General features: G+C 39.8%; 1 protein-coding gene across 18 annotated transcripts in view; it reads right to left on the bottom strand.

Annotated features, from left to right (window-relative positions):
- TCERG1 (transcription elongation regulator 1) overlaps positions 1-15555 on the bottom strand; it is a 51284-nt gene extending 35729 nt beyond the window's left edge. For 6 of the 18 annotated variants that reach the window (XR_003589456.3, XM_027970361.2, XM_027970362.2 and 3 more), the window contains exons 1-6: positions 15480-15555; positions 9190-9415; positions 6973-7125; positions 5664-5997; positions 5248-5367; positions 1125-1367 (exon numbers count right to left, since the gene is read on the bottom strand). Coding sequence is in view for 17 of the 18 variants with exons in the window: in XM_027970361.2 (XP_027826162.1) it covers positions 1125-1367; positions 5248-5367; positions 5664-5997; positions 6973-7125; positions 9190-9415; positions 15480-15538 (1135 nt within the window). In the remaining variant the exon portion in view is untranslated. The remainder of the gene's footprint in view (positions 1-1124; positions 1368-5247; positions 5368-5663; positions 5998-6972; positions 7126-9189; positions 9416-15479) is intronic. The other 12 variants (XM_027970364.2, XM_060415885.1, XM_060415886.1 and 9 more) reach the window with 3 other exon arrangements.
- Between the last annotated feature and the right edge of the window lie 10397 nt (positions 15556-25952).

Below are 25952 nucleotides of genomic sequence, written 5' to 3'. Positions count from 1 at the left end.
AGGTTCTATTCATCTTTGCTACAAACTAGCCTTGTAAACTCGATCTCTTTAGTGAAAGTGTCACTCGCTCAGTCATGTCCAACCATGGACTATAGCCCACCAGGCTCCTCTGTCCATGGGATTTCCCAGGCAAGAATCCTGAAACGGGTTGCCATTTCCTCCTCCAGGGTATCTTCCCAACCCAGGGATCCAAACTGGGTTTCCTGAACTGCAGGCAGATTCTTTACTGTCTGAGCCACCGGGGAAGCCCTGACCTCTTTAAAGGATCAATATTTTCAACTATAAATCTAGGAGAACAGACGGTGGATTAAGGAGTAAATGTGTCTGACAACAACAAACACTCTCCTATTTAGGATGCTGAACACTATCACTGTTTAATTCCTATGGGGGAAAATTTACTCCAAAATCTTTTAATTCCTTTTCTAGTTGAAATGATTTCCCCTAAGAAAATAAAACACATGAATTCACTGCAATTATGTAAACATTTAAGTGCTATGTTATACTTCACAACTGTTACACGGAAGCATGCGTTTTGTTTCACACGAATTTTTAAAATTATATGACTCACAATTTTTTCAGTATAACATCATTATTACGAGCACAGTATTTGGATCTGAAGTGCCCAGACTCAAACCCCAACACCTTATCAGCAGCTATGTGACCATGGGCAAATAACCTTAACCTGTCTGTGTATCTACCTCCTAAGATGGTGGTGAAAATTACACGACTTGTTACATGTAAAGTCCTTGGACCAATGGATGATATATAAATCACTTGTGGTAACTCTTATGACGTGATTTCTTAACTTCATACAGTCAATCCCTTAAAATATGGCATTTAGAACATATTTACACAGAAAGATGATCACTTTTAATTCATTGAGGCCATTATCCAAAATGAGTGTAGCTTTAAATGTGGCTCTAATTTTAAGACATGTAAACAACAATAACAAAAAAGGACATTTACCAAAACTGAAGAGAAAATATTGCAGTTAGCCATGAATCTTTCAAAAATGTTTCAAACAAGTGAGATTCAAGGCAAATTTCAAATGTAACAGACACATGAGAACAAACTAACTGACAATATGAAACATAGCTGGGAAACCGCTATCACCCGCCGGTTACCTGGAAGTGGAATTGGCATGCCGGGAAGGGGGACTCGGAACGGAGGCACCATGACAGGAGGGAAAGCAGGGATTGCTGCTGCTGGCTGAGGCACTGAATGCGGAACAGCAGGCGGCAACGTCTGCGGGTGCGGCTGAGGAACGGTTTGCACAGGCGTGGCTGTAGGAGCAGGAGTTGAAACACTAACTGTAGGCGTGGCAACTGAAACGGCAGAACTTGGGGTCTGATCTTGTGTTGTGGGTGCTGATAAGAAATAAAACAAAAATATGTATCACTCGTTCATAAACGATTTTACTATACTCATTCATCATTCACTCATTCAGTATTTAAGGGCCCATTCCATGCACTGCAAGCTATTTATAACAAGGTCTCTGTCTTCAAGAAGCTTGAAAATAGTCAAATGAAACACAAAAAATAACTAAAATACAAAGTGAGATGGGATAAATGTACAGGAGTGTGAATCAAGACCCAAAGACCACTTCTACTGTGAGACAGTACAGAAAATTTTATACTGTGATGATAGGCCTTGAAAGATTATGATTTTAACAAGGAAAATGACAAAGTGAAAAGAGAAAATAAGCAAGTGGTGAGAAAACTGAGTAAAAGCAAAGAGTAGAGGACAAAAAGGAATTGTTTAGAAAACAGAAGGCAAGCAGTTAACTAGTCAAACACTAGGCATACCAACAGAACCAGTAAATTACAACTGGAAAGGTAGGCAAGAAGCATAATCTGGGAAGCCTTGAACACACAACTAATGAGTTTGCACTCGACTGGGTAGGGAAAGGGAAGAACTCATGTAAATGCAGAGACATAATCTAAAAGAATCAACACCAAACTATATCTGTATACACTCTCTTGTTTTTACTACACAGGCTTCAGATTTGATTTTTCTTTTTTAATAAGAATGCATTCACGTGTTATTGTTATTTATGTGACTTCATGAATGTAAAAGGGATGGGTGGAGGCAGAATGAAGGTTTCTGAATGACAGTAATAATCACTGTTCATTTGATGAATTAACCTGGCAGATGCATAGGAAGAAAAGGAAAAACAGAGATGTGAAAATCAATTTCAACACATCTGGAGTTGTCCAAGAAAGGAAGAACAGAGGGAAAAAGATATGCAATAACTCATGACTGACTGGATATGAACAAATGGAGTAAAAAAAAAAAAAACAAAACACGGATTTCTTTATAATTATTTCAAAATAAAAAGGTTAAAAAAAGAGGGGAAAAAAGAAACCACTCAGGTTTCCAATGTGAGACCAGGAGACTGTGAAATTTAGGATAATCTGGTTCTGCTAAAACATTCTTTTTAGATATGAAAAATAAAAACATTTCACCCCCGGTAATCGCACAGAAAATCAAACTGTGACTCTCGAAATATATAAAATTCATATTTCCCTTCTTTAAAGTTTCAGTTCTCAAATGTAATACAGTACAAAACTAAACCATCTAGTTCCAAAACAAAATTTGTTTTTATAATTCATTGGTAACAAATACGTCATCTTTATCTTGACAGAAGGAAAAATGTCAAACTTTACCTATATTGGACTAAGAATGAATTCATCAAATTTATAAATAAAACAGTGCTTTCCCAATCTTTATGCCAATTTTATTCTAAGGGAAAGCACACTGTTTAATGCAAACCACCCAATAATTCAATTGAAAAATTTGTCACTATCTTTCCTTCAGCTCCTAACAATGAAAAACTCACTTAGGCTGGGAAGATGTGTGCAATTTCATACTTGTTAATGAGGGACTCACCTTGGCTAAATAGACAGCAGGGCCAAACAAGTATCTTCAGGGGCCCAGGAATGAATTGGTGGTCTAGCATAGACCTAGCCTTAGGGTACAGTATCATATTAATATAATTTTATAACAGTGTGAAAAATACAAATTACATGCAACATTTGCCCAGTCCCATACATATACCATTTATCATTTGTAATCTACTGCAATGGCTGAAAATATATCTAGTTATTTCCCAACTTCCCTGAGAAGTAGGATTTCATCAGCATTTTTCACAAACTTGCACAAGATAAAACGAGTTTAGGCTCAACTGGGGTTAAAATATAAACTCCTTAATTTTTAGTTCCATTTACCCACAGATTTATACTGCAGTTAATAGAATTACACTTTTTCAAAGTATTATGGTAATAGTACTTAGTAATATTTGTTAAAATTATGATAGAAAGTACTGGAATCAGGAAAATGAGTTAGAAAGGGATCAAATTTCAAGGGGAAAGGTACACCAATGGAGGTGGCAGAAAGTATTCACTCATCCTCTTGCTGAAACAGGATTTTCTGAATTTGATTAGTACCCGCAAGTCATGACAGAAAAGGGACAAAGGAAATAAAAGAATTAAATGAGGAGCTGGGAGAATGGTAGCTAGGACTTTATAGTAAGTAAATTTCTATTAACTCCATTTGCTAAAATGACTAGTATAACACTAGAACTCAAAATATACTACTAATCCAGCCTCGGACCTTAACTAAAGACAAGTGACTACCTCTAAGAGATGGAAAAAATATATTAAGAATTATAGTACGGTAACACTTCATGACAGTAAATCAAGCGAAATAAAAATAGATGTCAGGAATACTCAAAGACAACATCAAAACTGATGTTTAAAGGCAGTAAAAAGAACAAGATTTCACTGTTTTGTTCTTAGAATAAAGATGTTCCTTTCTATCACTAAAGAGTAGTGCAAAAAAAAAAAAAATGAAAACACAGGAATTCTGAATAAAATGGTTAATAACCACAAGACACTTATGGGCCTACTGACAGACCACTCCAATACAAAATGGAATATAAAGAGAACAGTTTAAAGTTTTTGGATATCCACTTTCCTTAACAAGTACTACGGACTTCTCTTTCCGAAGAAGGCAGGGAAAAAAACAGAATCAACACAGAGCCTCCCCCATAGACCCACACTGCTTTTAACGATCTCCATCTCCCATTTCAACCAAAAGTACCCCATAAAAACTGGCAGCTTTCTGCCTTGCCGCACAGATTTAAGAAACATTTGCCTATAAAAAGGCAAAGATCCTCAACCAACTAGCTAGTATCACTGCTAAACTTCTATATTTTCAGAATTCAACATAGCTACAGAAGAAATCAGACTAATAAAGCATCATTTACATCTTTCTATTAAGCATATTTTCTCCAAAGCGATCTAAAAAATATCAGATAAGGCCTTTAAAAAAACTGTCTCCCTATCACAGGTACCCTACTACTTCGGTTACTCCTTGTATAAATAAAATCAAACTTTAATTTTTAAAATGACTAGATTTCTCTTATTTCTTATAAGATAATATACACTAATAATTCCCTAGTCCCCAAAGCTACTGGTGGAGGGAGAAGAGTTTCTTTTCTCCCCCTTATTCTCACCTATTATCCAGGTAGGAAAAGACTCTAAGGATTGTAATTGCCTTATAAGGATAACTATGTATCTTCATATCATATTAAATAATCAAATCAGTAAAATTATTTAAATATTTGGGTGCTCAATCTGAACCTGCAGAATAAGTACAGCATTTATATATAAAAAAACAAACCCAGAAACAGTATCATAACTATTAATGACAGTCTTTTAAGCAAATTAACATTCTTCTCTCCTCACCCCTGAAATCTGTTCATCACTGCTAATCTTTAGAGAAAAGACGTACCTTTGGGCTTCTGTGATTTCATACCTGAAAGTTCTCTTACCTTTTGGACTGCTTCTAACTCAAGTCCTCATTACATCTGCCTGCACATCACTCCAAGGCCTATCTACCTTTAAACAAGATTACTGCAAGTTTTCCTAAGTTTCCCCAATTTCAACACCAACCAAAAAATGAGCACAAGAAAAAATCTTCCAGAATACTGAATTTATACAAACCACCTAGCGCCTGCCTGCCTCACTCATCTGCCTGGTTCTTAAAACTCTCTATAACCTGGTCTCTTATTCAATATATTAACTAATAAAAATCCTCCCACCTAACAATCTTACAAACTATATTTACCGTCATTTCCTGACCTATGTTTCCCCCATCTGAAACACCTCTCTGAAATTTTGAACCTATTCAAATCCTATTACACACCCTTTATGATCCATCTTAATACCCATGTAGTCCACTCACTTGTCTCTCCGTTTTCTTGAATTCTTATATCTTCTAGCTTCGCTGTATAACTCTGCACACTATTTTCTAATTGTTTCACATGCATTTTTCTTGCCTCCTCAATTAGAAAAACTGGAAACTCTGCAAGATAGGGGCCAAGACTCACACTTATTTTGCAAATCCACAGCACCCAACATTACTGTTGGCCAAGTTGAACAGCTAACTCTGCACTTTTCCAGTTTAGCTTCATGAATTTCAATTGAACAAATAATTTCTTCTACTGATACAAATTTTTGTTTTAGCCGAAAGTCTTAATGTCAAAAATGTATTTTAAATAATATCAAGGATAATACTTAAACTAGGACCATAAGGGAATGCATTCCTACTTGTCCATTTCTCTAGTCCCTAAATGAAAACACACGCTGACTAATACTCACTTGATACCGTCTGCGAAACTGAAGAGGCAGTTGTGGTGGTGGAAGTGGTAGAGGATGGGGTTGATGATGATGTTGAAGTAGATACTGCAGGTGCTGGGCTACTGGTCGTGGGGGTGGGAGCACCGACTGCTTGCGCCTGCACTTGCACTTGCGCCTGAGCCTGGGCCTGGGCCTGGGCCTGGGCCTGAGCTTGTGCTTGTGCCTGGGCCTGTGCTTGGGCCTGAACCTGCGCCTGGGCTGCAAGCATAGGCGTCAGTTCTGACTGTTGAATAACCTTAACTCCATCTGGCTTGGTCCATGCAGATTCACGTGTCCGAGCATTATAATAATAAACCTGCAGAAGAAGCAAAATCATCAGTTTCAAAGAACCTGTCAACTATTATGTATAAGTAATATAATTATATTTTGTCTTAAATAGCATTTTTTTAAAAACCTAGAAAAGAGAAAGTACATCAAAATTGGCTGTTCATATGAAATTATTGGTAATTTTCCACTTTTTCCTTCTTCCTCAATTTTCTATAAAGAGCACATTGTATTTTTAACACATCAAAAAAGGAGAACCAAGGCTATGTTTTGTGCACAGTTAACACAGCAGATCTAAGACCACTATCCCTAGAAAGCCACTGTCCACCATTCCCTAACTGATAGGAATGGCTCAACTATTTACGCAAACAATGCAGTTTATGCTCTATACCTGCCTTCCTTCTGGAAGTCTGAAATTTGCTAAGTGCAAGACAGATGGTACCAGATATAGGATCAGTCCCCAATGAAAACCTTGATTCCTCAGCTCAGGACAGCGTCCCTGGCAGACAACACTTTATCAGTGTTTTCACAATTCCATGGCACAGGAATTAAACACACTGTTATGAGACTCCAACTGAAAGGACTCCTGAAAGCTTGTGCTTGGTTTCCTTCAGACTACGCCCCATGCACCTTTCTTTTCTTTGCTGGTTTTGCTCTGTATCCTTTTTCTGTAATTAGTCATAGCTGCAAATACAACTACCTGCTGAGTCCTGTGAGTTCTCCCAGTAATCACTAAACCTGAGAACTGTTAGGGGACCTAAGGTGTGTATTTAAAAACACAGGTTTCAGAATCACAGGCAAACCTATGAAGGTGCTCCAGGCCACCTCATGTCTGTGCAAAAGTCCAATCAAGTGAACCTTTCCTGGAGTCCCGCCCTACCCTGGCTTACTTGAGTTTCATTCTTGATTGGCAAGGATACAGTCACTGATCTCAATCTGCCAAACTCCCAGGTTTTACTCTTCTGTCACCAAGAAGGTAACAACCTAACTACATTTCATAATTTACCTTCCCATCTGGAGTTTTATTTTCAACCCATATCTCCTCAGTAGGAGGCAGTGCTGGAGTTCCAGGAGCAGTCACAGGAGGCATTCCTGGTGGAAACATCATACCAGGAGGAGGAGGCATGGTTCCCATGGGTGGAGGCATGAAAGGTGGTCTCTGTTAATTCACAAGAAGTAATGTCACTTGTGTTTGTCTTTTTTCCTTCAAATTATTACTAAATTCTACCCAAAAGGTAAGGCACTGTAAGAGATATTAGCTTTATAGTAAATTCAAATACATTTACCTAAGTTGTTGTGTAAGCAAAGTTTTTCTGTAATAAAAATGATTACCAAACAAACTAGAAGAAAGTATGTCAAGATACTAATAACAGTCATCTCTGGGTTGTAGAATTATAGGTGAGTTTTGCTTTATTATTTATACCTTAACTGCTAGTTCATATATTGGGCACTAGATTACTTTCAGAAGAAAAAAACTGATTCTCTTAACACCAGCCACCCAATGCCTTGACAGCTCACCTACAACAGGAACCAAAAAACTGTAAGAGAAATGTTATTTTACAAATAACAAGTAATAACTTAAAAAGAAAAATCAGATATACCTAACCTTTTATTCTCTTTTCCTATAAGAAAAAAATTATTAGCTAGGAAAACATTTATTTCCTAGTTTTCAAATAATAATAATGTAGCTCACCAAAGATGCTAACATTACTAAGTTTAAAAGATACAGTAAAATAATTATTCACTTTACTTTTGGGAGAATTTAAATGGTATATATTACAATTAGAAAAATAAATCTCCTGAAACCACCACTGATTCAACACTAGCCCTCATAATTCCTTCAATGATTGCTGACTCAACCCAAGATCCTGAATCAAAGAATTTAACTGTAACTGCTATATCTTACTCACTAAAGCAGAAAAAAGGTCTGCAATTCTGAAAACAGATTTTGAACAGGGATTAAAAGATTTCCTCTATAATCTACAAGTAACATTAGAACTTAATTATCCAAAGCATCTTAATCTGGATAATGGAATTGGCACTATGCCAATAATGTGAAAGTTATCTGAAAATTATTTGGATTTAATGTAAAATCACACAATGGTCCATCAAGACCAAAAAAAGCATCACATTAGGAAGCATCCCATTACAACATCTGATATATTTCCATTAGAGGGTTACATTAACCCATTACATTTTATAATATTCTACAAGGAGGTTTAACTCTTAAAGGCACAAAGTAAATTCACATATAACAAGTTATACCACAGTCAACAAGTCAAAAAGTTACTTCATATTCTAATTCTAAAGAAAATATAAAACCATTTAACTGTTTAAGAGGGCTGGGGGAAAAGGAGGGACAGGCTGTTATTCTAGGAAGGTAACAAAATAAGCAAAGTACTAAAATCTGGTGTTTCTGCCATAAATACAATTCTATCAGAGCTAACATCACTTAAATAGTACCTCATTATCTCTATTTTTAGTAAACTCATTCTTGATTATCTAAACTAACAGGAGGCATGTGATACTACTGTATTTGGTTTCAGAACTGTACAGGTTAAATAAACAGAAAACTCAAATAGTCAAAAAGAATATAACCTCAAAAGTAGGTATTTGAGAGTTGATACCTTCATAACTTCACTAAAGAAGGATATATGCTTCCGGTTAAAACACTAGGAAAATTTCCATTTAAGGAAATTTCACAAAAATTCTATTTCTAAAACTGAGACACTCATATTTTTTCCTGGGAAAGGAAAAAAATTCAAATACTGTGCTTACAAAATGTGCTGATTGTCACATTCTAGATTCTATACTAGGGATCATTCGTGGAAAAAATTCTTCAGGAATAGATAGAGATATATAGGTGTATTTAAACTCATTAGTAATATGTATCATTGAAAACAAACATCGCTCTCTTTACACATAAGCTTTCAAATATCATTTCCCATAAAGAATATTAAAGACAATGGTCAGAGATGAAAGCAAGTTAGAACTACCTTATCAATCCTAATATACATATTTTTTCATCACCATATAAATTTCCATTCTGAATTTCCATATGAATTATCATTATCAGTGCTTTTGAAGCAACACATTAGTATAAAGATGTTCTCTTTAGTTCTCATTCTCCTATAAACCCAAGAATACAAGTTTTAAAACCAAAACTCATACATACTATTGACACTAACCTCAACAAAGAAATAGCTATCTCTACATTCTTTACCTGAAGGTGTGGAGGGCCCATAGGTGGAGGAATCCCTCCTGGAGGAGGCATTGGTGGCATATTAGGATCAAAAGGGGGACGTCCAAATGGGGGCCGAGGTGGTGGTGGAGGGCCTCGCATCATACCAAAAGGTGGAGGAGGTCGCATCAGAGGTGGTGGGCCTCGCATCACTGCGTTTGGTGGGGGAGCTGGGCCTCGGAATCTCAAGGCCTGCTGTTGAGCCATCCTGTATGGGAAACCAAAGAATAAAATTTTCTTTCTCAAAGTAAGAAAAATATAGCTACTAAACTCTGATTACATCAAATTTTTAAAGCCCTTAAGAGCAAGCAGAGTTGGAAACTCATCATTTTGTATCACTGTAGCAGAGTGCATCAGTAAGAATGATCAATGGACACCAAATCTAGGAGGAAATGAGGGGGTTATTTGCATGGTCTTAATGTATCTTCCCACATGTTTCTTACAATAGAAATAAGGATAAACAAAACACTATGGAATAGAGAAACTGACCTAATACAACTGAGAGGGACACAATACCACCTAGTCCAAGCAAAATGTTTAACCTCAACATAATAATAATGAGTTATTCGACAAACACAAAATAATGTTCTAACCAAGGGGGGAGCAGGAGTATATTCTTCAGAAATGCTGTTATAAAAAGAAGAAAAAAGGAAGGCTGTGGAAATGTTCTAGATTAAAGGAAGCCCAAGAGACATGACAATACAATTCCAACTCTAGACAGGATACTAAACTAGAGGGAAGAAATACAATAAAGAACATCCTGCATTAACAGACAACACCTGAATAAAGACAAAAGATTACTTTTTATCAGTGCAAATTTACAAAGTAGGTAACCGTGCTGTTCGTCAGAGAAGATCACTATTCTCAGAAAACAAGCACTCGAGTATTTAGAGGTAAAGGGCCATGCTGTGTGTGGCCCTTTACCACAAATGGTTCAGAGTAACAGAGAGCACGTATGTGACCAAGCAACAAAGGAGAATAGGTAAAATATTAACATTAAGCATACTATTTTTGTTTCTGCGACTTTTTGGAATCTTGAAACTACTTCTAAACACAATGTTTTTATAGCAGGGGAGTCTAACAGCTTAAGACATAATTAGCATTCTCATATAGAAGGAAATGCCCTTCTGTACACTGCACGCCACCCCAGTCCTCAATCTCTAGCTAAACACCTTTATTTTCTCCATGGCATTCAAGCAGATAAGCAATATCACATTAGATGGTTTTCTTTATCTCCTAAGTGCTTTTTTTTTTAATAATGTTTTAACTCTTACAAGTGCTTACTGGGCTTCCCAGTTGGTTCTAGTGGTAAAGAACCGGCTTGCCAATGCAGGAGACATAAAAGATTTGGGTCAGGAAGATCTCCTGCTGGAGGATGTGGGAACCCACTCCAGTATCCTTGCCTGGAGAATCCCATGGACAGAGGAGCTTGACCTGCTACAGTCCACAGGGTCACAAAGAGTTGGACACAACTGAAGCAACTTAGCATTCACACAATCAACATAACTCTGAAATAGATTTTATCAACCTCACTTTTAAGGCACACGAAAGTAAAACAACTTGTCCAAGGCCACACAGCTGGTTCAGTGGTAAAGACAGTATTCAAACACCAGCGAAAGGCTCTTACAAACTACACCATGCTATGTAAGCCCCTTTAGAGCAAGAATTGTCTGTCCTGTTCACCTTTATATCCCCAGCACATAGTTATTTATGCCTGCCCATATGTCTGCCCATAGTAGGGCTCAAACAGAGCTTCCTTAGTGGCTCTGAGGGTAAAGCGTCTGCCTGCAACACAGGTAGACCTGCGTTCGATCCCTGGGTCAGGAAGATCCTCTGGAGAAGGAAATGGCAACCCACTCCAGTACCTTTGCCAAGAAAATCCCATGGACGGAGCAGCCCCGGTAGGCTACAGTCCATGGGGTCGCACAGAGTCGGACACAACTGAAGCAACTTAGCAGCAGCATAGTAGGGCTCAGTATTTGCTGAATGCACCAATGAGTATGTAGGTGATACTGTACCTTATAAATAGGGTATGTAGAATCTTATAAAAATCTTTACTATAATATACCATTGTGAATTTACTGAGCATCTGTCACAGTCTACCTAGTAGCTACAATAATTCTCTCCATTATAAACATGAAATTTACATTCCAGTGCTCAGGAGAAGATTAACCATTATATCCTCATGTGCATCTGATAATAATCATTCTGACACTCTGGCCTCACCAGATTCTTCCAACTTTCCTACATTTTTCAACCCTGTGCTTAAGACTACCCTTTCAACTTTCTCTAAATTTTCCACATTGTAGTTCAATTCTGACATTTAAAAAAATCCTAATAAAAGAACCAATTTGCCTTCTAGGAGAGCACTAGGATTGTAAACACATCCAGAACTACTATACCAAACACATTTCACCAAATCTGCAAATCATCCTACACTCAATGGTAGAAGTATGAGTTAAAAGCAATGACTGAAGAAACAATAATCAGCCTTTTTCAAATTATACGCACTCCCAAAAGGCTGATGGTCACTGTTACCGAAGCAATGTCTTAACCTTTGGGACAGGAAAAATCTTCACTAAGGAAAGATATTCCATCTCAGCCTTCAGCTATACATTATTTCTTTCTTTTGAATGTCACACTTTCTAGCTATAACTTAAGTATTTTAGGCTCTAAAACCATGGGAAGTCAAATCAGGGCTCTGCCTTCTGTTTCAGGCTTCTTACATAGTTTCTGAGCCTGAATATACTCAGATTTAAGTGAGGGGCACTGGGGACAGAAATGAAACCTCTCTCTCTGTTCAATAAGATAATCCCCGTGAAACATTTAGGATGGTACCTGTGACACAGTGAACTATTTTAACCACCATTACTTTCATTCTCCCACAAAACCTAGCATAGTACTCTAACTGAAAAGGTAGATGCTTTCAAATGTCTGCAGTGAAAATGGTAGCAAAATTCACATAATTTCCTCTATCGACAGCCTCAAGTTGCCATTTTCTAATGTCAGATATGTATAGCACATGTGCTGAGCTCTTTATATGCAGTTTATCACAACAACCTTACCCGAAGTGAAGGGTTAAAGAAGCTAATGAAGTACCTGGAACAGTGCTCAGCACATTTTTATTAGTTACTATTGCTGTTACTACAACATCAGTATAGTAACAGTAGTAATCAAAACCCATAATTTAGTGACTACTAAAATTACCTTGTTAAAACAGCATTAATATTAGTAGCAGTGTTAATATTATTATAATCATTATTAGCAGGCTCTATATAACCTGGCCGTTGCTGATCTCTCTACAGACTCTAATCCTTTTGATCAACTACTTCATTACCCTAAAGCCTCTGCACTTGTTTCCTCTGCCTGGCATGCTCTTCCCCAGAGCTTTATGTAACAGACTCTCTCATTCTTCAGTTTAAGCTCCAAGTTCTTTCCCACCTTAGTCTCTCCCACCACCTTTCTATCTCATTACCCAATCTGAGTTTACAACTATGAGGTAAATGCTATGAAAAAAAATCTCACACTTATTTAGTTTTATATTACCTATACTCACTAGTATTTTCTCCTTAGTATACTGATGCCACCCAGAGCCCAGAAGCCAGGTGTTCAATTACTGTTTTAATAATGAGAGTGAACCCTAGGTATTTCTTCTATACCAAGCACATTTATAGGGACATTATGTACTAAGCACTAAGTACATGTACTTAGTACATGTACTAAGTCTTTCAATCATCACAAAAACTCAATGAGATAAGTTTGGCACCGGTTTTACAGAGGAAACTATAGCACAGAAAAAGAACTTGTTTCATGTTAGTTAGTGCTAACACCAGCGTATTCTTATTCCCAGTATACAGTTGAGGAAATTCAGACAAGCACCTTGTCATAAGTCATAAAGCATTAATAAGTAAATAAAGGCCCTGGGTAAAGTATCTGTACCAACATGACTCTAAAAGTTATCTTAATGATTCTTACTCATAAAGGAATAGAAAGGTATTTGGATCTCCAAATAAATCTTATTGTGGATTATTCGCATTCCTACCACTTTGGATCTTTATGAAAATAGAAGCATACACGCATGAACAGAAATGCAGAAATTTTTTTCCAAGAACAAATTATTTCCCTCAAAGTACTATATCTAGATATGTAATCTTCCCAATGGTGAGGACTGCAAATACTTTAGCACAACAGAGCAAAAAATTTTAAATGCTGATATATGGGAGGCAAATTATAAAGTAGACTAAGTGAGGAAACCTAGGTCTTAATCCAGACCCAGTGACCTTGTGTAAATCTCTTCACACTTGTAGGCTGATTTCCTCATTTGATGTGGTTAGTTTGAAATTTAGATCAATCTTAATTAACATGGAAGCTCCTGGAGGACAAAGGATTTTAGTCTGGTTCAAGACTACTGCCAGCACCTAGGTCCGTGACTCTTACATAGCACACAATAAATGTGAGCCCAATAAATAGACCATCTCTAAATCTCCTATAACAATTTATTTACAATATATATACCTGAAAACCTGATTCTCGAGGCACTATGATAGTGACAACACCATGACATATATTCAGAATACAAAAACAAAAAATTAAGCCCCAATTTCTGTCATCAGAGGCCACAAAAAACTAATTCCTCTTAAAACATGAGAAATGATAAAATAAAAGTCTGTACCACATGCTGTGGAAGGAATTTCCAACCCCAGAAGTTAAGGTATAAAACATTTGCAAGAGAACACCTAATTTAAAGCACTATTCAAATCAGTTTTGCAGCAGTGTCTACACTTACTATTAATAAAATCTAAAAGGCTACTCACTGTAAAACTGAGAAGATACTCTCTTAAATGCAAAGTAATGTTTCCAAATCAATCCATAAGGCTAGCTTAAGTACCTCTGGAGATCAGAATCAGGTATAACCCTTTCATCACTAATACTAAACGACCCTGGCAACCGCACTGTGATCACTTAGTATTGAAGTATACACGTGGGGTTTAAAAGATTTGAGATCCATCCCTGAAATAAGACTTTATTCCTGCCAAACTAAAAATTTTTGTGACAATTCATCCTCTCAAAGACATGCTTTTTCCCCTCCTGAAAACTTTATAACAATACCCAGTTTCCTTATACAATTTTATCTGGAGCTCTAGACAATGCTAGTGTCCTCGTAACTTATTCTACTCTTCCTCATTCTCAAAGGATGTCAACGGGCACTATTCAGAATGGGGGCTAAACATCTGAAATGCCATTTTTTTCCATCCAAGAAAAAGACAGTATCAAACAGACGTAAAGCTCTGTACCTCGTTTTCCTTAAAAACCACTGACTAAAGATTTTTCTCTCCACGACACTTAAAAATTCCAGAGGCAGCCCAGAAACCAGGGCGAGAAAGGTCACTGCTGCCGTCCTTAGGGAGACAGCGTGGGCAGACGACTAGAAGGGAGGAGGACAGAAAAGTGCAGGATCCCAAGCCTGGCTGCCGGCGTTCAAGCCACTTCCTGAAGCCAAGATTCTACCAAAGACACCTGGCTCTACGTCAGTTTCCTCACCTGAAGGATAGGCAAGTCACTTAACTGAAGGTGGCTCTTGCTCCGGGGCCTGCAAAACGAGAAGAGCAACTACTCCAAAAGGTGGGTGTGAGGATCACAAGAGAAAACACTAAGAAAAGGGCTCTCTGGCTCTCGGAAGCACGAAACAAATGACTGCCGCTATTGTTACTCCTCATAAACTCGGGATAAGGGATCAAACGGTAAGAGAAACGGAGGCCGAGTGAAGTTAAAGGAAAGCAAGCGACGTGGGCAAAAAGGAACCAGGCGGAAGCGGGGACACCAAAAGGCGGCGGAGGACGTGAAGAAGGCCGAGCCAGGACGCCGAGGAGTTGCCCCGCGGCATGGAGGGCTTCAGGGAGGAAAACTGGGCCCGCGGCGGCGCCGAGCTGGGAGTCAGGCTGAGGGCCGCCCAAGCGGAGGCGGACTGCGTCTGAGGCGGGGCCCCAAAGCGGGAACCCCGGGCCCAGCCTGTGGGCCGCAAGCTGCTAGGGGCGCCTGGGCCCCACGAAAACGGAAATGAGCGCCCCGAGAACCCACAGGAGGCCGCGGCCGAGACCCGGCCCGGCTCCCTCATTCAACCCGCCTTCCCTTCCCCCTTCTCCAACCCCATGCGGTCCCGGCTCTTAGCCGCCGCGCCTCCTCAGCCCACCCTCCACCTCGGTTCTCCGCGCTGCAGGCTTAGCCCCTGGGACGCCAGAGCGCCAAGATGTAAGGTGGAGCAGTGCCCTTACCTGAGCTCCCCGGGGTTGAATCGCTCACCGTCTCCCCCGTCCCCACCACGCTCCGCCATTACAGAGGGCCGCTTTCATCCACCCGCCGACTGGGCGTCCCCTATTGGCCGGGTGGATCGTCAATCCCGCGAGAGAGAGGCGGAGATAGCAAAGATCTGTAAGGTGATTGGTCAAACTCTCCATCAATCCCCAAGGTGAGGGTGGTGTCTGCCTTATTATTGGTTAAAGGGCCCGCCGACTTTAAAAGCGGTATGGAGACAGTCAGTTGATTGGTTGCTCAGAGGCTTTATGGGAAAACGAGACTTAAGCAACGAGGAGCCGCCGGCGCCCTCTCGAGGTTAGCGTAACTAGGTCCTCCCACGTACGGCTAGGCCTGAGGTAGCCACGTGTCTGTCGGCTTCCAGGAAAGCCAAATGTGGGGCCATATTGTCCTCGGGCTGCCGTCTGTGGGGTCGCACAGAGTCTGACACGACTGAAGCGACTTAGCAGTAGCAGCGGCGTTGTCCTCGTACCGGTCATATTGGCTCGGGCCTTGACCATTTCTATTGAGTGAGCCAATCAAAAATCGACCTGGGTCTCCGGTAAACCAATCACAGGGTTGTTGTACAAACGAGCTGTTTCCCAGATTTTTAGAATCTAGAGTCCTAAGGGGCCACCACTCCAGTACTCTTGCCTGGAAAATCCCATGGACGGAGGACCCTGGTGGGCTGCAGTTCATGGGGTCGCGAAGAGTCGGACACGACTGACCGACTTGCCTTTCACTTTTCACTTTCATGCATTGGGGAAGGAAATGGCAATCCACTCCAGTGTTCTTGCCTGGAGAATCCCAGGGACAGGGAAGCCTGGTGGTCTATGGGGTCGCACAGAGTCGGACACGACTGAAGCGACTTAGCAGCAGCAAGGGGCCACCAGTTTGCTGCTACTGCTAAGTCGCTTCAGTCGTGTCCGACTCTGCGCGACCCCATGGACTGCAGCCCACCAGGCTCCCCCGTGTTATTAAATGATATATTACTAACCACAAGAATACCTGTTAAATTGTATTCAATAATTAGTTGCAGGCTAATGAGTGTTACAAATTGCTCTATTAAGTTGGGGGAAGGAAACGTCTTGGCAATTTATAATTTAAACCCTATGTCCTTCAATTTTAAAGTATACTTGTGTAAAATTAGCATACCCTAATACTTCCCTGGTAGCCCAGACGGTAGAGCGTCTGTCTGCAATGCAGGAGACCCAGGTTCGATCCCTGGGTTGGGAAGATCCCCTGGAGAAGGAAATGGTAGCCCACTCCAGTATTCTTGCCTGGAAAACCCCATGGACGGCAGAGCCTGGTAGGCTACTATCCATGGGGTCGCAAGGAGTTGGACACGACTGAGCGACTTAACTTTTACTTTTAATACCCAGGAGGAATTCTGAATATTTATTAAACTTTTTATTAAAAACAAAAACCTTTTGGATGCTGGAGTTTCAAAAGCACGATAAAGAGGAATTCCACCATTAAGGAGCCCAAAATATTAAGCTAATGATAGAGATTTTTTTACTCAGACCTAGGGGCTTGCCTGGAAAATCCCATGGATGGAGGAGCCTGGTGGGCTACAGTCCATGGGGTCGCTAAGAGTCGGACAGGACTGAGCGACTTCACTTTAACTTTTCACTTTCATGCATTGGAGAAGGAAATGGCAACCCACTCCAGTGTTCTTGCCTGGAGAATCCCAGGGATGGGGGAGCCTTGGTGGGCTGCCGTCTATGGGGTTGCACAGAGTCAAACACGACGGAAGTGACTTAGAAGCAGCAGCAGCAGGGGCTTTCCAGGTGGCACAGTGGTAAAGAATCTGTCTGCCAGTGCAGGAGATCAAGAGACATGGGTTCAATCCCTGAGTCAGGAGGATACCCTGGAGTAGGAAATGGAACCCACTCCAGTATTCTTGCCTGGAAAATTCCATGGACAGAGGAGCCTGGGAGGGCTACAGTCCATGGGGTGGCAAAAGAGTGAGACAGGACTTAGCGATTAAACAACAAACCGCCTATACCAATCACTGTCCTAATTACTTTCCAGGTATTATCTGTTTTAGGCCTCCTAAAAAGGCTTTTTAGGATTTGAGTACTATGAACAGCCACAGTTTATAGATGAGACTGAGACACAGAGAAGTTAAGTAACTTGTCGGGGTTTCAGTTCAGTTCAGTTCAGTCACTCAGTCGTGTCCGACTCTTTGCGACCCCATGAATCACAGCACGCCAGGCCTCCCTGTACATCACCAACTCCCGGGGTTCACTCAGATTCACGTCCATCGAGCCAGTGATGCCATCCAGCCATCACACCCTCTGTCGTCCCCTTCTCCTCCTGCCCCCAATCCCTCCCAGCATCAGAGTCTTTTCCAATGAGTCAACTCTTCGCATGAGGTGGCCAAAGTACTGGAGTTTCAGCTTCAGCAGCATTCCCTCCAAAGAAATCCCAGGTTTACACAGCTAATAAATGGCAGAACCTGGCCTTAAACCTGAGATAGTACAGCAGCAAAGCCTCACTGCTAAACACCATGATCCAAGAAAAACTGAAAACATATATGTACACAAAAACTTGTACACAAATATTCATAGCAGCATAATTCATAATATCCAATATGTCTGAACAACTGATGAATTGATTTAAAGACATGGTATATCTATACAATAGACAGACATGGTATATCTATACTTGGAGAAGGAAATGGCAACCCACTGCAGTACTGTTGCCTGGAAAATTTCATGGAGTGAGGAGCCTGGTAGGCTACAGTCCGTTGGATTGCAAAGAGTTGGACACGACCGAGTGACTTCACTTTCTTTCATATCTATACAAAGGAATATTATTAAGTCATGAAAAGAATTAAGTACCAATACATGCTACAACATGGATGAACCCTGAAAACTTTATGCTAGGTGAAAGAAGCCAGACACGAAAGGCTACATAGTATATGATTCCATTTAATGAAAATATCCGGAATAGGCAAATCCATAGAGACAGAAAGTAGGTTTTCAGGAGGCAGGAGCGACTGCTAATGGGTACAGGATTTCTTTTTGGATGATGAAAATGTTCTGAAATTACATAGTGGTGATGATTGCACAATTTGGTGAACATACTAAAACCTATTGAATTGTGTACTTTAAAGGATGAATTTTATTGTATGTGAATTATAGTATTTCAATAAATACCATGCTATACTGAATCTCAGTTAAATATTCAAAATTAACTAAGCATGAGAAAATGTGATAAGACCCAAACACAATTCTGATCATAAAATTTGGAGAAGGAAAGTATGGTTAAAGTTTCATTAAATATGTAACATTTAAACAAAATGGAGCTTGAATGAGAGTGAATGGTTAGATCCCCCTTTTCAACATCAGCAAACTCCAAATCCTGGCAAACTATTCGGAAAATAATACTTGTACAGATGACCCATGACAGACTAATCCCCACTGCTGGGGGGGACAGGGGGACAATCCTCAAAATAGATACCTCATAGAAAGATAGTCACTGGCATTAATAAACGGTGAAAACAAACTGTCAATTTGAATGAATGGAAGAAACCCCTTGGGGAGGGGGCAGATTGACAGCAACTGAATTATAGATCCTAAAACTTAGTATATCAAAGTGAAGTAACAGACAGTGTTGGCTTAAGACTAATTAATATTATCAGGGCTCTAAGTCCTGGCTATGACATCACTCTTCAGAATTGACTCTTGAGAAGTGGTTCCAATGCTAAATCAGGTTTTTCTTTTTAATAATTACCATTTTGAACACCTATTTTATACCCATGGTATCATAAACTGTTTTTAATCTCTTCAACAACCCTTTAAGGCAAATGTATTGTCCCGTTTTACACAGGGGGCCCTGAGGCTCAGGAGTGAAGACTCACCCTAGAGTGTAGAATCTGATTCCAAGTTCTCTCATCTGGATGGTGCCATGCGTCACTTTCTCATGGGTTGTTCAACTGAAGACATACAACATGAGTCTCTTCACGGGGCTGGTGACAACGTGGCAGTGTGCTTCTCCTAGCATGACCAATTCAATAGAGAGAGAGAGAGAAAGGGAGACAGAGACAGAGAGAGAATGCCCAAGATGGAAGCCACAGACTTTCCGTAACCTAGTATTGGCAGTGAAATTCCATCACTTCTGCCTATATTCTGTTCATTAGAAGCAAGCCAATAAGTCCAGTCCACACTCAAGGAGTAGCTTGCATAAGAGCTAAATACCAGAGGTGGTACCACTGGGGACCATCTTACCTACCACACTTTCTTTTAGGTCTCAACTTACACAATTACTTCCTCCAGGAAGCATTCTTCAAATAGAAAATCTGACCTCTAGCCACCCTCATCTAGGTAATTTCCTCTATCATAATTCTCCTATGACACCCAAGGTATCTCTGTAACATCCCAATCACTTTTCACTACCTACTATAATATTTAGCATTATGTCTATAATATGTCTTACATATTTTATCTTATTTCTTATCCTGTCAACTCACTTTATTGTTTTTAATTCTGAAGTACTTCAAACTATAAACATCATAACATTCCATCCCTAAAAAACATTAAATCAGTATTTATATATCTCTTAAACAAAATTCCCACATATCAAAAATAACATTTTCACATCTACCAAAGTCACAGAAATATCAAATCCATATTCAAGTTTCCCCAACTGTCCCTAAGATGTCCTTTTGAACACGTTTGGTCAAATCAGGATCCAATTCAGAATCATGCGATGTGTCTGGTTGCTATGTCACTTAAGACTGTTAGCCTAGAATAGTCCCTCTTTCTCGTGACACTGACTTGCTGAAGACCCCTGGCCAGTTTCACCTTTTGGATCTGATTACTTCCTCTAACACTGTAATTTTTATAAGCTGGAAGTTAGATCTGAAGACTTGATCAAGTACAAACTGAACATTTTTATCAAGAACTCTTTCTAAATAGTAGTGTGTATTCACATTAGGAGACACGTATCTGAATTTCCTACCCTTAATGACTGACATTGGGCTAAAGGAGATGACAGCTCAATCCTTACATTGTATTGTTATCTGCACTATTAATAATTATTTTTGGACAACAGTCATAAACCAGGCCCACCCATCTCCAGCAAAATTGAACAAATATCACCCTACCTAATAACCATTAACCTAATGGTTTAATGATTGTATTTTTTTCTGAATCAGTACTTTCCTTTGGGGTAGCAAAATAGTGATCTTCTAACTATATGTTACCTTCTACATTTACTAACTAGAAATTATTCTGAAAGTTAAAGATTTCTTTCAACAACAGGGGCTATTGCCCCCAATTACAGTTTCTATGCTAAAAGTGGATAAGCGCTTAGTTCTTTCCCTTTCCTTATCAACTTTCAAAATAAAATGATGGTTTGATAGCTATCTCAACTGAGGACAAATTAGTCTTTCTGACATCTTGAAGTATTACTATGGACTCATGGGTTTTCCATTATTCAGTCCATTTCAAATAACTACAATGAATAATTTTTGAGGCTAGAATTTTCATATGTTATCCATCTTCTTTTCACAACAATCATCTAAGTAAGGTACATCACTATCTCTTTCACATAGCAAGAAACTAGGACAAAGAAATAGCTAATATAGTAACTTCAATGTCCAGTTGGATACAGAATCCAAGAGAATAGGAATGTATTCATGTTTTTCAATCAGTTTCTCCTGAATGTAGCTCAGTTCAGTTCACTGAGTTCAGTTCAGTTGCTCAGTTGTGTCCGACTCTTTGCGACCCCATGAATCGCAGCACACCAGGCCTCCCTGTCCATCACCAACTCCTGGAGTTCGCTCAAACTCATGTCCATCTAGTCGGTGATGCCATCCAGCCATCTCATCCTCCGTCGTCCCCTTCTCCTCCTGCCGCCAATCCCTCCCAGCACCAGAGTCTTTCCCAATGAGTCAACTCTTTGCATCAGGTGGCCAAAGAATTGGAGTTTCAGCTTTAGCATCAGTCCTTCCAATGAACACCCAGGACTGATCTCCTTTAGAATGGACTGGTTGGATCTCCTTGCAGTCCAAGGGACTCTCAAGAGTCTTCTCCAACACCACAGTTCAAACGCATCAATTCTTCGGCGCTCAGCCTTCTTCAGAGTCCAACTCTCACATCCATACATGACTACTGGAAAAACCATAGCCTTGACTAGACAGACCTTAGTCGGCAAAGTAATGTCTCTGCTTTGGAATATGCTATCTAGGTTGGTCATAACTTTCCTTCCAAGTAATAAGAGTCTTTTAATTTCATGGCTGCAATCACCATCTGCACTGACACTGTTTCTACTGTTTCCCCATCTATTTCCCATGAAGTGATGGGACCGGATGTCATGATCTTCGTTTTCTGAATGTCGAGCTTTAAGCCAACTTTTTCACTCTCCTCTTTCACTTTCATTAAGAGGCTTTTTAGTTCCTCTTCACTTTCTGCCATAAGAGTGGTGTCGTCTGCACATCTGAGGTGATTGATATTTCTCCCAGCAATCTTGACTCCAGCTTGTGCTTCTTCCAGCCCAGCGTTTCTCATGATGTCCTCTCCATATAAGTTAAATAAGCAGGGTGACAATGTACAGCCTTGATGTAATCCTTTTCCTATTTGGAACCAGTCTGTTGTTCCATGTCCAGTTCTAACTGTTGCTTCCTGACCTGCATACAGGTTTCTCAAGAGGCAAGTCAGGTGGTCTGGTATTCCCATCTCTTGAAGAATTTTCCACAGTTTATTGTGATCCACACAGTCAAAGGCTTTGGCATAGTCATTAAAGCAGAAATAGATGTTTTTCTGGAACTCTCTTCCTTTTCGATGATCCAGCAGATGTTGGCAATTTGATCTCTGGTTCCTCTGCCTTTTCTAAAACCAGCTTGAACATCTGGAAGTTCACGGTTTATGTATTGCTGAAGCCTGGCTTGGAGAATTTTGAGCATTACTTTACTAGCGTGTGAGATGTGTAGCTCAGTACCAGTCAATAAATGTCAATGTGCAAATTAGTTAATGATTATCACTTCTAATTGACACCAAAAAACATTCTAATACCTACTGAAGACTTCTGGATAAAGTAACATCTGGGATTAACTTCAAAATAAACAAAGATGGGGAGCACCAAGGTCAGGGAGAGAATGTGAGGGGAGGGGAGCAGATTACAGATGAAACAAGATTGACTGTATCTTGATAACTGTTGAAGCTAGGTGATGGGGAGATGAAGGTTTGTGATACTACCTTCTCTGCTTTTTAACATTGAAGTTGCCCATTAACAGAGAAAATATTCTAAGCCCTTGAAATATTAAAACCTAAGAAACTTTCTAAAAGTATTTAGACTGATAACTAAAGTAATAATGTACTATTGCTGTTGCAATAACCCACCATCTTAGAAGTTACCTGAACTCTCCATTAAACAAATGTGTCAGACCAAGTGTTCTGATTTTGAATTCAGAAGATAATTCATTTGTCCATTTGGCAAACTCATTCATTTGCCAATCTGAAAAACATTTAATGAGCACCTATGTGTGCCAGGGATTATCATAGTTGCTGAAGACACTGTCCATGGAGTACGTAGTCTAGAAGGGAAAGCAGATAAACCAAATCTAAGACAGTAAAAATTGTTGTGACTGACCATGATGAGGCTTTTAGCTAAGACAACGACAGCAAGACTGGAGAAGAGGGGACAAGTTCAGGAGCTATTTTTTTGTCCAATTAGAAGTTTATTTAATTCAAGTTGGTCAAAGATCAGAGATATGAAATGTTGCAAATATATCATCAAAGATAAGCTCTAAACAAATGGTCAAGTATAATTGTGAATTTGTAATCTTTTATAGATTCATCCTTATTACGTGTAGGTCTTAAAATATACAGAACTTTTCAGAAAACTATTTTTTAAACAGAATGGAATCACCACAATGAGGTCACAGATATGATAGCAAAAAAAAAAAAAAAAAAGACTTTAGAAACTTTTAACTATTTGTTCATTTTTCCGCAACTGTGGGTAATCCATGCTTGAAATCCACTGTCCCTGGTGGCTCAGATGGTTAAAAAAAAAAAAAAAAAAAGAATCTACCTACAATGCAGGAGATTCAGGTTCAACCCCTGGGTTGGCAAGATCCCCTGGAGGAAGAAATGGCAACCCTCTCCAGTATTCTTGCCTGCAGAATTCCGTGGACAAGGATCACTGCAACTTCTCTGTCATAAGCTGTCTAGGTTTGAATCCTGGGTCCATCTTTTACCAGCTGTGTAATTTGGGACAATTTATTTCCAGTCTTTGTGCCCACGTTTGCTCTTTCTTAAAATGGAAATAATAATTATATCTCCACAAAGAGTTTATGTGAGGGTTAGATGAATGTAAGCCCATTTAAAATGTCTAGAACAGGGCTTAGAGTAAGTGCTCAATAAACATTAGCCATTACCATTTTTATAAATATACTTTTTATTCTTATTATTTTATCTCTTCTTACTGTCTTTCTTAGGTCTCCATGTCTGAATCATTGTCTGTTTTACCTGGTTCTCTCTGTTGCATAAACTGCTCCAATTTTCTCATTGGTTATCTAAATATCACTTAGCTAAGTAATAAACAGGGCCTTCCCAGGTGACTCAGTGATAAAGAATCCGCCTGCAAAGCCAGAGACCCGAGTTTGGTCCCTGGGTCAGGAAGATCCCCTGGAGAAGGAAATGGCAACCCACACTAGTGTTGTTGCATGGGAAATCCCTGGACAGAGGAGCCTGGTGGGCTAGAATCTACAGAGTCACAAAGACTGAACGGCTAAACAGCAACAGCAAAGTAATAGATACAAACTGTTAGTCTGATGTCCAATTCATAATGCATATGTCTGGTAAAAACAACCAATATAAACTGAAACTGAAAATCCCTACCATTGCATGTGGTAAAAGGTGGTATTGACCAAAACTTTACTGAAGATCAAATCTTAAAGTGCAAATCTGTAAAATTTGACCAAGAAATCTTAGACCTGGTAGAAATAATAGTCATTGAAGAAACCTCACACAAACAATATAAGTGGTAAAATCTGATGCAGACAGAACTGCTGGACGACTCAATTCTTCACTTTGAAAAATTTTGTAAATTTATTTTAAAATTTCACTTTGAAATTTAAATGGAGAATTAATTCTGAAATAACTTCAGTAAATTAAAAAAAAAAACTAATAGTGAAGCAAATGGGAAAATCTTATCTAATATAGAAAACTATTCCAGAAATGTATTGGTGTTTGGGGGTGATTATTTATTGGAGTTTATTATACACTGGATTTTTCTTCCTGAAAATGCTTTCTCAATGAACATATGACAGTGTTGGTATAATTTTGATTCAATGTCAAAATGCCATTAGGAGAACTTCCCTGGTGGCCCACAGCTAAGACTCCATGCTCCCAAAGCAGGGGGCTTGGGTTCCATCCCTGATCAGAGAACTAGAGCCCAAGTGCTAAAATGAAAAGATCCTGAAAGCCCCAACTAAGGATTCCACATGCCCCCACTAAAGACTGAAGATCCAGCATGCTGCAGCTATCAACGGCACCACTAAATAAATAAATAAAATGCCATTGGCATCCAAAGAATTAGGGTCAGGATGAGAAGGATCAAGGGGCATGTGTGTGTGTATTCAGGTGCACACGTGTGTACAAGAGAAGTTTGGGAAAAGCAAAAGGTAGTGTGGCCTCCTAATGAGGGCACATGTTGAATATCCCCCATGCTATGAGTAATCTCCTGTTAACCTAACTGATGGGCCAGAGATACAGTAGTGCACAGGCATCAGGGTCAGGTAGACTTGGGTTGAAAGAGGGTTTCAGCACTCACAAGCTGTCACCCTGCAAAAGTCACCACCTCCTGAGCTTCAGGGTCCTCTTCTGAAAGCAAGAATGTCAACAGTACTAACCTCGTGTTATCAGGAGGACCCCCTGAGACAATGCCCCTGGCAGGTACCTGACTTGCAGTCTTGCTCTCAGAATGGATGCTAGCCACCATTATTTGTGAGTGTTCTACTTTTGCTCTTGAAGTTACTCATCCAGCTGGCAGTCAGTGAGATGAGTAACTTTGAACCAGGACTTTTTCATATCATATTTCTTTGCTCCCTGACATCCCCAGCCCAGTTTCCAGGACCCCAGCATAATGCCATGTTTTATCATATTATCCCAGTGATTTTTTGCTGTATGTTGAGTGCCTATTACAGAAAGAGACACAAAAGGGGAGAAATAAAGAGGGTAGGGGGTTGGGGCTGAGACATATGGGGTGCATCAAAGGGCCGCCAGACAGCTGGTGAGCAGGGAAACGCTCCTGGGTGCTAGGTCTTAATTAGCTGACAGGTGGGTCAAGGCTTGGAAGAGGTGGGAAACAGTATGTTTCATTCAGCCTCTCAACTGCCAGAATAAGAGGCTGCACCAGGCCAGGTTCCCTAACACTCCCACTCCTCCTGGCTGAGTTAGTACAAGTGAAGATGGTGCTCCACTTCACCTTGCAGAAGCCCTGGG

This window comes from Ovis aries, chromosome 5, assembly GCF_016772045.2.
Source record: "Ovis aries strain OAR_USU_Benz2616 breed Rambouillet chromosome 5, ARS-UI_Ramb_v3.0, whole genome shotgun sequence".
Classification (NCBI taxonomy): domain Eukaryota; kingdom Metazoa; phylum Chordata; class Mammalia; order Artiodactyla; family Bovidae; genus Ovis; species Ovis aries.
Note: the sequence above shows the minus strand (reverse complement) of the source record. Positions and strands in the feature narration are given on the sequence as shown.